This window comes from Erpetoichthys calabaricus, chromosome 11 (assembly GCF_900747795.2).
Source record: "Erpetoichthys calabaricus chromosome 11, fErpCal1.3, whole genome shotgun sequence".
NCBI classification, from domain to species: Eukaryota; Metazoa; Chordata; class Cladistia; order Polypteriformes; family Polypteridae; genus Erpetoichthys; species Erpetoichthys calabaricus.
In genome coordinates, this window is record NC_041404.2 from 19461417 (window position 1) to 19475925 (window position 14509).

Sequence of the window (14509 nt, forward strand, 5' to 3'; positions counted from 1 at the left end):
GATTTAACGTCATTCTGTCATAGGGTACCACCAAATATACACCCACATTTTCTCACTTCAGACCAACTTCAAGTCACCAGTTAACCTAACAGTCACAGCTTTTGACTATGAGACAAATACACATTCAGATGAATGAAACTTCACAATGGCAGTAGGACTAAAATCCAACCTACCGTGCCTACTGAATAGCCAGTTTACTGAAATTGATTGCATCAGCACAGTACAGTAGTGTCATTTTTAGGAGAGTTGAGGCATTGCAGACTAGAATTGTTCAGTCCTGTCTGTGATATGGGGTTGTGTAGCACTCTCCTTTTAAATGCATGAAAGAGGAACCTACGGTTTATATTTGCTGCTTACTTCTGGATGCATACTATCTGACTATTTATATTTCAGCTATGCTGGGTTATAGAGAGAGACAACTAGCATGGCATTTTGAATGTGAGGTTTAATTTCAAAACATTTTCCGAGAGTTGTGGATACAAGACAGCTAATTTATATCAACTGTACGGAGAAGGATTTCTTACCATAGTAATGCCTCCTGTGTACTTCACATGCATATGATACTAGGGAGGTATTAAACAGTAGAGGAACTGAGTATTAATTAGCATATTCTACATTATGTCTGAGTGTTTAGTCATTTACTGTTGTAACTTCATAGCTAATCTCATCTCATTTTTATTTTGATGTTGAAACTATAATAACAAATAATTTTACAGTCTGATTACTTAGCACATACTTTCAGACTCTGAAGAGAAGGCAGGTGATGTGTCCAGTTACACTAATAACTATTAAATACATACATTTGCATAGGCCAGGAGTCTCAGATTCAGTCTCTGGAGAGCATACATTTTTATTGGAACTAAATCTGTAATCATAAGCTGATTCTGTCTGGTAATGATGTTGTCCCTATTGTTGTTGCCCAGTATCAGAGATTTCTAGCTGCATAGATTGAGTAAATCAACAGTACCTGTAATCCTGCATTTTAAATATTAAATTCAAAACTTGCAAATGGAAAAAGATATCCATATTAGTTGTGTGTGTGCAAGGACAACATATAACATCAGATACCTTAAGTGGGACACACATAGTAATTTTTGTAGTTTGAGAAGCAGTTAAACATACAGAATCTTAAGCAAGTAAATTTAAAAAGCAGAGGCTGATTAAATGCAGTGTAAACAGCAGAAGAATAGAGACTTCCAGTTCATTTTTAGTATAGCCTGTTTTAAGGATGAATTTGACACTCTGTAATGTTTTGACCTTATCAGGTACTACATAGATTTTGGATGTGTATCTTTTACAGACATTTCTCTGTTTCTCTCTGGTTCTCTCATCTCTCATGGGAGTCTTTCTGCCCTCTCCACGAGGTATTTGGACCATCTGCCATTTTTCTCATTGCAATACAGTCTGAGGCAGTCCTTTTCCTTTTCCAATCAGTGATTGTCTGTGGTGGGTGATCCTTTGCTGTCTCTGAGGAAGAAACAAATTTTGGGTGAAGTCATTGTGGAGAGTCTTCAGTCATTCCTATGCTTCTTTAATTCCTACCCTCTAACGGTGTGAAGGAGGTGGCTTTAATCTCCAGCATTACACATTATATGTAAAATAAGATGATTTTAACATTTAACATTTCTTTACTCCTGTTCTTAATCTGAGCACTACCTACTGGCTCAGAAAAGTATGGGAAAATTGGAAACTTTTTTTCATTTTGTTTGGAAGTGATACCAAGGATTAACTGAAATTTTATTTGCAATAAAGTGCATGAGACATAAATGGGTGGCTTAAGTTTTGGATCTACTTTTGTTTTGCTGTTTTGAAGCATGAGGAATCAGTTTTGGAATGTCTGCTGTCTAAGACTCCAGCACATTTGAATGTTTTTTCCCTCCCCCTTTCTGATCTCTGGATACCACAATAAAGTTCCTCTTTTCTTCAGAAGAAGTTATTTTAAAAGTCTGCATGGCAGCAGCAGATGCTGTGTTCCATAAAATTTTATTACAACTTTGTCAAGTGCAGGAAGTATTTATCTTGCACATCCCAGCTAGAAGGCTTCTTCTATAGTAATTAGACTGAATTGTTGTACTTAGGTTATGTATTTACTTTATACGTCTACCACAATAATTGTTTCTAAATGAATTATTTGATCTACAGCCAAATAATTATATGAAAAGTAATGGAAATGTACAGGGATGGATGAAAGTAATATCTTTAAAAACTAGTAGTTTATTATTGCTTGTATGTCTGTGTCTGGTGCAACAGGTTTATCCTAAAACAGATTTTATATACAGTAATCCCTCACTTATCGCGGGAGATAGGTTCCAAGGCTGACCGCGATAACTGAATTTTCCGCGAAGTAGGGACACCATATTTATTTAATTATTTAACGTGTATTTGGACGTTTTTAAAACCTCCCTGTATTGTTTACAACCCACCCTTTACTCTATTAATAACAGGGACAACTGCTAAGCAATATGAAATCGGTAGATAAGTTTACACTTACTGTATAGCGAAGTATACGTAGCAGCTTGCAGTGTCAGGGCACATTATCCTGTTGAAAGAGACCATTGCCATCAGAGAATACCATTGCCATGAAGGGGTGGCATTGGTCTGCAACTACCTTTAGGTATTTGGTACGTGCTAAAGTAACATCCACATGAATGCCAGGACCCAAGGTTTTCCCAGCATTACATTGTCAAGAGCATCACACTGCCTCCACTGACTTGCCTTCTTCCTATAGTGCATCCTGATACCATCTCTTCCCCAGGTAAATAACGTGCACCCACCCGGCCATCCACATGATCTAAAAGAAAATATGATTTATAGGCCGGGCCACCTGCATCCATTGTTTTATGGTTCATTCGGATGCTCATATGCCCATTGTAGGCACTTTTGGTGGTGGAGAGAGGTCAGCATGGGCATTCAAGCGATGCACTGTATATTCTGACATTTTTCTCTAAAGGCCAGCATTAAGTTTTTTCAGCAATTGGTGACACAACAGCTCTTCTGTGGATCGAACCAGACAGGCTAACTTGGATTCTCCGCATGAATCACTTAGTCTTGGGCAGCCATGGCCCTGTTGCTGGCTCACCGGTTGTCCTTCCTTGAACCACATTTTACTAACCACTGCATACAAGTAACACTACACAAGACCTGCAATTATGGAGATGCTCTGACCCTGTTGTTTAGCCATTTCAGTTTTGCCTTTGTCACACTCTCTCAGATCCTTAACCCTGCCCATTTTTCATGCTTCCAATACATCAGCTTCAAGAACTTGCTGTTTGCTTGCTTTCTAATACATCTCACTCCTTACCTTTTTTCCTTATAATGTGATAATCATATATACAATCATATGAAAAAGTTTGGGAACCCCTCTCAGCCTGCATAATAATTTTCTCTACTTTCAACAAAAAAGATAGCAGTGGTATGTCTTTCATTTCCTAGGAACATCTGAGTACTGAGGTGTTTTCCGAACAAAGTTTTAGTGAAGCAGTATTTAGTTGTATGAAATTAAATCAAATGTGAAAAACTGGCTGTGCAGAAATGTGGGTCCCCTTGTAATGTTGCTGATTTGAATGCATGTAACTGCTCAATGCTGATTACTTGCAACATCAAATTGGTTGGATTAGCTCGTTAAGCCTTGAACTTCATAGACAGGTGTGTCCAATCATGAGAAAAGGTATTTAAGGTGGTCAATTGCAAGTTGTGCTTCCCTTTGACTCTCCTCTGAAGAGTGACAATATGGGATCCTCAAAGCAACTCTCAAAAGATCTGAAAACAAAGATTGTTCAGTATCATGGTTTAGGGGAAGGCTACAAAAAGCTATCTCAGAGGTTTAAACTGTCAGTTTCAACTGTAAAGAATGTAATCAGGAAATGGAAGGCCACAGGCACAGTTGCTGTTAAACCCAGCAGGTCTGGCAGGCCAAGAAAAATACAGGAGCGGCATATGTGCAGGATTGTGAGAATGGTTACAGACAACCCACAGATCACCTCCAAAGACCTGCAAGAACATCTTGCTGCAGATGATGTATCTGTACATTGTTCTACAATTCAGCACAATTTGCACAAAGAACATCTGTATGGCAGGGTGATGAGAAGGAAGCCCCTTCTGTACTCACGCCACAAACAGAGTTGCTTGTTGTATGCAAATGCTCATTTAGACAAGCCAGATTCATTTTGGAACAAAGTGCTTTGGACTGATGAAACAAAAATTGAGTTATTTGGTCATACCAAAAAGAGCTTTGCATGGCGGAAGAAGAACAACTCATTCCAAGGAAAACACCTGCTACCTACTGTCAAATTTGGTGGAGGTTCGATCATGCTGTGGGTCTGTGTGGCTAGTTCAGGGACTGGGGCCCTTGTTAAAGTCGAGGGTCAGATGAATTCAACCCAGTATCAACATAATGTTCAAGCATCAGTCACAAAGTTGAAGTTACGCAGAGGTTGGATATTCCAACAAGACAATGACCTTAAACACAGTTCGAAATCTACAAAGGCATTCTTGCAGAGGGAGAAGTACTATGTTCTGGAATGGCCGTCACAGTCCCCTGACTTGAATATCATTGAAAATCTATGGGATGATTTGAAGCCGGCTGTCCATGTTCGGCAGCCATCAAATTTAACTAAACTGGAGAGATATTGTATGAAAGAATGGTCAAAAATACCTCCATCCAGAATCCAGACACTCATCAAAGGCTATAGGAGGCGTCTAGAGGCTGTTATATTTGCAAAAGGAGGCTCAACTAAGTATTGATGTAATATCTCTGTTGGGGTGCCCAAATTTATGCACCTGTCTAATTTTGTTACGATGCCTTTTGCATATTTTCTGTTAACACTAGAATTACCAGAGCCTATGAAAAAACTTGTAGATCCGGCCCACCTTATATCCGTTTGCACCTCTCCCTCAGCATCTTTTGTCCTGTAAATGTGCTGATTAAGACAAGCAGCAAGCAGCCTGCTATTCCATCCTCCCACCGACTTAGAATGTGCACAAAGTTCTCCCAGCTCATGCCTTGATTGATTATGTGGGAGTGAAGTGCTGGAGGTTTAGAGTGGAATAGATCGTTATTTGGAACACATGCATTTCTACAATAATCTGTGTAAACACATTGTTAAAGCAGAAACGTTTTTCATATTTTAGTAGTTCGGTGGCGCAACCGTATCAACAGTTTACTGATAATCAAAACTTCACGAGACTGGACAAGTCCGTTTTGAGAAGTGAGCTGCTGTAACAGCCAGTGTAAATTTATGAAACTTGTAAAGCTTAGCTTTGTTTTTTTTTTATTCAGTTTTATTCTCTCAGTCACGTTCACAATTCCACCCCCCCAAACTCAGACTTTACGCTGTAGGAAGTAAGTAACTAAATCCAAATAAATAACATTCAATCTGGCTTTTATGAAAGTAACATATAAATGTTAATGTTTTGGGCACAAACAGGAGATGCAGAGGACAGAATAGTACAAGTGCACTTTTATTCAAGACTATAATGAAGAAAAAAGAAAGTAAGTTACAGTAGGCGGTTGATACGACAGCTTGCGTGGTGCAATGCTAAGAACTGCTGATTTCCGTTCTGTGCTATATAAAAGCATCACATTCAAATGTTAACAGTTCCCCCACACCCAAGGACCGTCCTTCCTACATTACCACAGATAAGAGAATAAGTGGAGTTGTGGTGACATGGGCAAAGAGACAGGATGGTATGTGGCATGATCTCTGAAGTGGCAGAAGTAAAGTGGCAGAAGTAAGGGTCATTGATGATATGGGTTTGCTGCACACTTCACGTCCAGCTGCCAGGGAGGGAAAGAGAAATACAGGAAGAGTAGGATTCCTTGTGCCCAAAATAAGCTGTAACTGACAGCACTAGCACAGCTCAGAAGACAGAGAGGATGGACACTATATATACAGCGCATGTTTGTAACACCACGTGGGGACCAAGCCCCCCAAACTGCACATGCGGCACATCACCGTAAAAACTCACACATAAGGGTGTGATATTTACACCTTCACCTAACCTTGGGCGCCAAAAGTTGCTAGCGCCTACACTGCCTGTACTTGTCATTTCAAACATTAAGATGCTGTTTGTGACTTACTTCATTCTTCAAACTACATACACCAAATACTGAAATGAATACACTATGTGTTATGTTAATAGTCAAGAAACTTTATTCACTTTGCCAGTGTTGTCTTCCTGAGATTGTGACAATACATAAAATAATTACTGATATTCTGTCTCATGCACTGTATTAAAATATTTACTGACTTGACAGTAACAATACTGTAACAGCTATAAAATCGAGAAAGTTTTGAATTTGTGTGTTATATGCTGCAAGCTTCCTGTCAAGCACCATCTAGGTGTGAACATTAATCGGACTCACAATGTGGTGTACTCCTATATTATTCTCCTTATAACACAGAAACATCAGTTCATTGGTATTTTACAGGTAGGCCCCATTAAACATAGATTTATATTCCATTGCTTTTTTACATGTAATTCCAATCTCAAAACCTAAATACAGACTCACAAGACAATTAACACAGCCTATCAATTAATCAATCAATAGTAAATAAACTTAATGAGTACATCAGGTGAAAGCATTGAATTGCCTGATAGCTGTGGGCAGAAAAGACACATTGGTGGAATGAGCCTGTGGCTAAAAGTGCTCTTAAGAGTGTGCCTTCCAGACAGGATGGAGGGGATTTTTCATGATGGCATCCAGTTTTGCCATTATCCTCGTTCTCACAACAGCTTCCAGTGTGTCCAGAGGTCGCCCTGTGATGGAGCAGGTTTTCCTGACAAGTTTGTTCAGGCATTGTGCTTCTGTTGGGCTCAGGTTGCTTCCCTGGGACACTGCAGTTTAGAACACCACACTGGGCACATCAAAAGACCTGAGTCTCCTTAGGAAGTACAGTCTACTCCGGCCCTTCTTATACAGCACCATTGTGTTATCAGGCCAGTCCAGTTTGTTGTTTATGTGAGCGCCCAGGTACTTGTAGCTGTGCAAGAGTTTCTTGTTATTCTTACATCTCAGAATTCTTATTAAATGCTGCTCCTGTTGCACTCTACAATACAGATCAATAATCATTTCTATTTAGGTTTTAGTTGTTTGCATTCAAGCTAGTGTCCTTATTTAGTGGTTTCCTTGTAGCCCGCAGCACTAAAACCTCATTTAACAGATGTTTGTTCTTAAGCTCAGTCTAGTGCAGCCTCCCTTAGTGAGTCATACTCACTACTTGAACACACCCTGCAGTGCAATGTAATGGAATATTAATGAAGTAATTGTTTAGGTATGGAAATGAAGTGTGTAAGCAAAAATATTTGTCAATAAAATAAAGGAGCTTAAAAGAATGGATTTAATTGGACACTCTGCTTGACATTCACAAATGTGGGGTTTATGCATTCATAAGATGCACTGAATATAATGTGTAAATGCATTGTGTAAATTTAAACATGCAGGGATTTGAAAAAAACATTTAATCCTCAACTTTGCAATAAAATAAATACACATCTGTTTTCTAAACTTGAGTTTTCCATTCAAGGGTTGGAAGGAGCCAGATCCTATCTGGGTAACACTCCAAACAAGGCAGTAATATAGCCCTGGACAGATGCCACTGGTCATATGGCATATACAGTACATACTATACTCTCTAACACTCACTCATACTGAGCCAATTTACGGTTACCATTTAACGTAAGACGCACATCTCTGACATGGGCAAAGTCGTCAGAGTATTTGGAGAAAGTGGCATGCATGGCAGGCAGAATGAGGCAAAGTCCACAGTGAGACTGACTGAGCAAGAAAAAAATTTTGGGCCTCAGGAAGCAGAGGTAGCTTCTTTAATGGTATGCTTTGTAAATTGAAAGTTTTCCTTTATGAATTAACCATCACTGAATGCCAGAATACTATATACTGTACTGTGATATGTGCTGTTGTCTTTCCAAAGTTCTATCATAAAATATTTTATTAATCCTAAAGTAACTTTCATTACAAGATTAAATAAATAAATTAAATAAAATATATTTTTTATTATTAGCCATTTTTTCTAAGTTACAGTCCAGAAAGGTGCAAGTTTTGAGCAGTTTCAATTCAGTAAATTGCATGAACTTTCAGTTGCATTATCTAATGAATCTAACTTCATTTCACATTTGACCTGTTACACAACTTTTGTTGGACTCTTAATTTAATTTGAGATTATTACTGCAGAAATTGAAGGGACTGGAACGTGCATTCAAAACAGAAGACAGGAAACACTTCTGCACTCAAAGGGTTGAGGAAATCTGCAACCAACTACCAAATCATGTACAGTAGTTGAAGCAGAGAGCCCGACCATTTAAAGGATTTAAATGAGGTATTGGGAACGCTGAATGGTTAACTAATCAAATATGCTTGATGGATTAAATGCGTTCTCTTATTTGTAAACTGTGTTTTTGGTAACTTCGTTTTCTTTTTAATATCTACAGTAATCATCTTGGCTAAAAACAGATCCAACTAAATAGTTCTGTAAAATATCCCCTACCCACATTGATAACGTAAATGTCCAATTTATGACAGTTGCCACATTTCTTCAGTTTTATAATATGTGCTCCTTAAACACAGATGCATATTCTTCTCTTGGAAAAAAAATCCATCTATATTTACTGTAAATATGACATTCAAGGCATGACAGAAATGAACAAGATAAGAGGAAAATGGGAGTAATGAAAAAGTTTATAGTAACAGGAAAAGGACATTCAGTTATGGTGATGAATTAGGTCTTTGCGTTGCCACTCAGGCATTAGTCATAAACAGTGCCGAGGGACATAGGGAGAGATTGCCAGTTTTTTATACACTTTGAGGTAGCGGAACTGAAGAGCTCTTTAACAAATACCCACAAAGTACTTGCCTAATGCTATGCTTGTTTCGAAATAATTAAACATTCATCTCATAAAGTGTTTTCTCTAGAGTAGATAGAGTACTTTAATGCTCTAAGTCCCAAGGATTCCTTCATATCTCCAGCTCTAGTTTCTTCACTTACATCAGACTTGTGTAGACAGATTTGTGAATAGTCACTTTAGCTTTTATTTTTCATTGCAGTATAGTAATTATGAGGCTTACTCTTGTCTTTGGCCAAAGCTAAATCAGGTTTATGTGGCATGGTGATGAATAATGCAGTATTTAGTCAGGACCAGAAAGCTTCTGTTTCAGTTTCCATCCTTGCTGCAGTATGTGAGCTCTAGTAAATCACGTGGTCTATACTTAATATGCTAAAATTGTTTAAAGATATAGATCCAGAATATTCTCTTGCTGTTTATAGTCTCTTAAGAGTGAAGATTTCTATATTCTTGTGGTTCCTGTGTTTCATTCTCAAGCCTATTTTTTTTACATTAAATGCAAACCTGTAGAGAAAATTTTAATGAAAGTTGTGTTTTATTACTTCCAAAGTTTTAATGGTCAGGAGAATATTGACACTTTTCTGGTTATATTTTCTCATCATTTCTTTCAACTTCAGATGAGCAGGTAATTTGGAGTGAACAGATTCTTGAAAGAATTGCAGTAAGATGGCTGATCCTTTTCGACACAAAACATTATTCTTTATGAGTCCATGGTGGCTTTTTAAGAACTGCACAATTTCAAAAGGCAGCTGTTGAGAGAACAATTACTGAGCACTGCCCTTTGCCTGTGTTAACCTGCAGAGTTGCTTTTCTGTGAAAGGTGATGTTTTTATTCTGGAGAAGAGATGGGCACAATATTTGACATGTTATGGTGCCGGGTTGAGTCACGTGAGTGTTACACTGCAAGTGGTGTATTTATGTGTTATTAGACCGTTTATATATGAGAAGAACCCCATTTTTAGACATTTAAAAGACATGTGCGGATGAAAGGTCAGTGGTGCAAAGCAATAGTTTTGCTTATAACGATTATCAGGCAAAGAGTTTTTACATCATAAACTAGATTTTCAAAAATAAGGCATAGTTAATGTTCTGATAATGAGATTGGTTGTAATGAATACATTGAGACAATGTACCAGTACACAACTATGGTTGGGGCCCCCTAATCTATTAGATTCTAAATCCCCTCACATTAACCACTAGTGAAGATGTGCTTTGAGATTTGTGTTGGATTTGTATGCATGTAGAGAAGGCAGCATTGTTCATACAGTTTGAAGGCTCCTCAGGAAACCTTCTGGTTTTAAATCCTTTAGCTCCTGATCCACCTAGCCTCTAATCAGCAGCCTGCTGTATTCTCTTTTTACAGCTCATCGCATAAATCTTCCAGTTATAAGTGCGATGTAGATTTGACACCGATGGCAGCATAGATTTTTATTCACTTGAGAAGTATAATAAAATGTAATTCAAGTTTTAAAGTGGTTGAGAACGATTGCAGTATTGCTCAGCTATCTATGCTTGGCAAAATAACAAAGGAAAAGATCAGATGCAAGGAAAATATGTATTTCATTGGTATTCTAAACTTGAAACTGAATAATTTTGAGACTCTTGCTTTTCAAATAGTCCAACTCCATATTTTGAGCTAATCTTGTGTGTTGTGTGGTTTGTATAAAGTATATACTTCATGGGGAGGCTTTCACATGATGTCTTTGAGCTACAAGTTAGACGGCATTGTTGAGTTGCCCAAAGGTGTGAACGAGAACACCAGGAATCTTCTGCAAATGTTAATTAGCGTGATGTGGTTATTTCTAACTAAGATGTGTGCAACCCAAAGTATGTGTGTCTGTTTAATTGAAAACATTTCAAAAGAGGCATGGTTATTGCAATGCTTTAAATGAAACTGAAGTGCAAATGTTCTTATAGCAGTAATAAATAAATAAATAAATAATCAATATGAAAATGGCTTGAAGCTCTGACAAAGTGACTAGGCTTTGGAAATGAACTTGATAGTAAATATGCCTGCTGTGTTTCCTTCTTTTGCCATGCTGCTTATTCTGTTTCACTGAATTAGGCAGCCTGCATGTATCTATGGTGACTGTTCATCTGGAGCTTTATTATTCATTTATTGGATTTTAAAGGTTCTTTGTGCACTATTCCTCTTGTTTCATGAAACCATAAGTGTTACTTAACTATGGTGTCTTGGGTTTCTCTTTTTTTTCTCCTCCCACAGAGTCTCCAAACATCATGAGAAAAACCTAATGACCACAGCAAATTTAGGAGTGGTTTTTGGTCCAACATTGCTGAGGCCACAGGAAGAGACTGTGGCTGCCATCATGGATATCAAGTTTCAAAATATCGTTGTTGAGATCCTTATAGATAATTGTGAAAAGGTAAGATCCTAGGGAGGTAGGGGCTGTGGGTCTAAGGCTGAAATATTGCGGTTCATAGTAAACAGATGTGCATGTAAAACTAAACGATTTCGGAGGGCGGCATTGGGGTCCCTTTCAAAGTCATCTGTAGATGTGAATGTGTATTGCAATGGAGTATCCTCTGGGGCACCAATTAAGGGTAAACTTACACCATCTGTCCCCCTTGTCTTGGATTCGAGAATGCCACTTCTTCCTCTAGTTTTTCTCCCTGCCCTTTTTCCTTCTGGCCAAGCAACACCAACACTCACAGCCACAGCCTCTGTCACTGGCACTTATATTTTATAGCACTTGCTAATTACTGAGGTTTGTTGAACTTTGTCTTTCCATTTCACTCATCACTGTACACAGCAAATGTGTTTGTGTCTGTTTTTTTGCTGTCCAGGACACCGCCTCTTCTTTAGTCATCTGTCCATCCTATTGGTTAGTGCTGCTATCAATAGCTTCTGCTGCATTCTTCATTTACATAAAGCCCCCTATTAGCACTACGCAAAGCAAGGAAGTTAACATAATATTAATAAATAGCGTCAAATAAAAAAAATGTGTTGGCTAATTTTCTTTTTTCTATAATGTCACAAATTTCAATCAAATCAGTCACATCATTTTTGAGATCTTGGGTATTTTTTTTTTTATATTGCTGTGGGGCAGGGGGGTAGTCCCCTAAATATTATATATCGAAATGTCCTTTATTAGCAGAAACATACTGGCCTAAATGTACAAATATCCTAACAAATTTTGGCTTTTTAACTAAATGGAAAATAGTGTTTTTGTTGCTGAGTTAGTGAGTAAGTGAGTGAATGAGTCAATGTTGCATTTTATACAGTATGTAGATTGATGGACTTGTCTGCCCAGCCCCACAGTACTTGTCCACCATTATTCTTGCCACTGGGTACTGTTTTGTTCACACTTCTGTGGAAGGCAGTATATCTACTTATGCCAAATGTCTGTTGCATTGTGTAGTGCAGTGGTTCTTAACCTTTATTCCTCAAATGTCCCCCATATGAACTACGAGAATATGACAGGGCCCCCTGTGCAGGCTAAGATGTTTTTCCTGTTGTACTATTGCTTCAGTCTTGGAAAAAGCTGCTTGATTTTGAACTTATCTTTATGAAAACAATTATGTTTTTCTGCTAGTGCTACTGTGTTACACTGCCTGTAATTTATAATGCATAATACGAAATTAAGAAGCCATTTCAAAAAACAGCCTGGATGTGTTTATTAAATAAGTTACTTTTACTAGTACCTGAATTTCTTAATCATATCATAAAACAAGTTGGCATGTTTTAGGGGTAACTAATTACCAGTAATACTAAATTTCTCACTGCTAATATGTTTGATATCAAAAGCTTTTCACTTAGCTTAAGCATTACTTTTTACATTATGCATAAAATGATTACATATTTCTGAAAATAAAAAGTTACATTTTACTTTCAAAATTGCTGCAGACGTTTCTTTTCTTTCATACCTTATTACCTAAGCTACTTCGTTATCCTCTGGATTTAGCACTGGAGCATTTCCATCCGCAATACCCACATTTAAGAAGAGTGGAAATGCAAATGCGTTTGCTCCCCACATAAAATAATCAAGTCAGTGTTAAAGACAAAAAAAATCATGTCAGGTGGTGGCAGCAGTCATGTGAGCCGTGGGAGGACCAGCAGCTTTCCCTGACAATTGTGCAGCTTTAAAAAGTGAGTGGAGTGGCAGCAACAGCATGAGTAAAGTTGACCTACCATATCCTTCAAATTTCTTTATGGAAGTGTGGCGTGTCAGCAGTTTTCCACTGACAGACTCACCTTGGAAAAGGAACATACCTAGAAATGACCCAGTGTTAAAGCCCAGGGGGCAAATAACTTACTCATACCTATGTGTAGAACTAAATTAATTAGTCATCATAAATGGTTTTGATTGACATAATATTAGATGACCTTTCCTTACATTAATAGGCTGTTTTTAGTTGAGACGTGCTTTCTTCTGACTAGTGTAAGCCTCATAATGCTTGGTGAGTTTTTCCTTTTTAGCCTTTGCTAGTGGCTCCTTTGGTGTTTTGCTTAGCTTTTAAGATTACTGCACCCTTACCATATATTACTTTGCTAGGCTTGTCGAATACAAAAAGCAGAATTAATCACAGGAATGTTTGTCATATATAATGTTTTTGACTTCCCTTGTGTATGCATCTTAAAATGCAATTAAAAAATGTATTCTGATGTGATAAACATCATGGGGCACACTTTATGTAACTTTTTATCTTGCAGACTTTGCCAGGCCAAGAGGCTAAAATAGTTTACTTTTATATATGGGTGTAAAGGCAAGATAGATCTGTGTGTAAATATGTAAATATATTAAGAAATTCAGATATTTGTCTGTGTAACCATGTAAACCATAAGCCTGAGTGATGTACTAATTATTGATTTATTTTTTTTTTTAATAATCATGGATCTGTGTATTAGTTAAATAATACAGTGTGTGGAACTTCTCAGATTAAACACTTTGAATGAATACGAACCACAGGAAAAGAGAGATAATCCACAGCACATATAACCAGATAAAACAAATGCAGGTTACGTTAATATTAAATAAAGAGCAGACAGCATCATGCTTTGAATACCTAAAAACATAAATACACCAGTAGGTGTTCTTAAGGTGAGGTGTCTGGTGTAAGAATAATGTGCTGTAATGGTTCACAGCACTAGAATTTGCCTGGTTGGCATTAAACTTATACCCATGCACTTCAGAGGACCTATTGATGGGCATTTACCCAGAATATAGCAGTTGGTAAACCTAAGCGTTTTCCACATATCTGCCATACATTGTGGTATTTTATTTTCATAAATGATCTTACTTTTGTTTATTGTTTTGCAAATCCATCTCACACAATAACATCAAGAACTTTTAGTCAACAAATTATCCAACATAATAATTTGTTGGCTAAAGAAGCGCTACTGGGCCTCCTTCATATCTACGGAAATATGCCTTTAAAATATTTCACTATGACTACTCTTTTATGTCAATATATTTAACATTTAAGTCAGAAGGTTTTGTGTATATTTGAGAGGGATTGTGGTGTTGTTTGTTATAATATTTCTTCAGCTTCTGTAAAAAGCTAAATCTTTCCCTTAGATCAAATAAAATAAAATTCTGTCTGTCTGTCTGTCTGATATTCCTTAGCTGAATTAATAATTTTCCCTTAGTTGAATTAATAATTTTCCCTTAGTTGAATTAACAATGTATAA

General features: G+C 37.4%; 1 protein-coding gene across 5 annotated transcripts in view; it reads left to right on the plus strand.

Moving 5' to 3' along the window:
* Nucleotides 1–14509, plus strand: part of LOC114660226 (rho GTPase-activating protein 26-like) — a 254418-nt gene that overhangs the window by 183992 nt on the left and 55917 nt on the right. For all 5 annotated transcript variants that reach the window (XM_028812773.2, XM_028812772.2, XM_028812771.2 and 2 more), the window contains exon 18: nt 11084–11243. In XM_028812773.2, coding sequence (XP_028668606.1) covers nt 11084–11243 — 160 coding nt within the window. The remainder of the gene's footprint in view (nt 1–11083; nt 11244–14509) is intronic.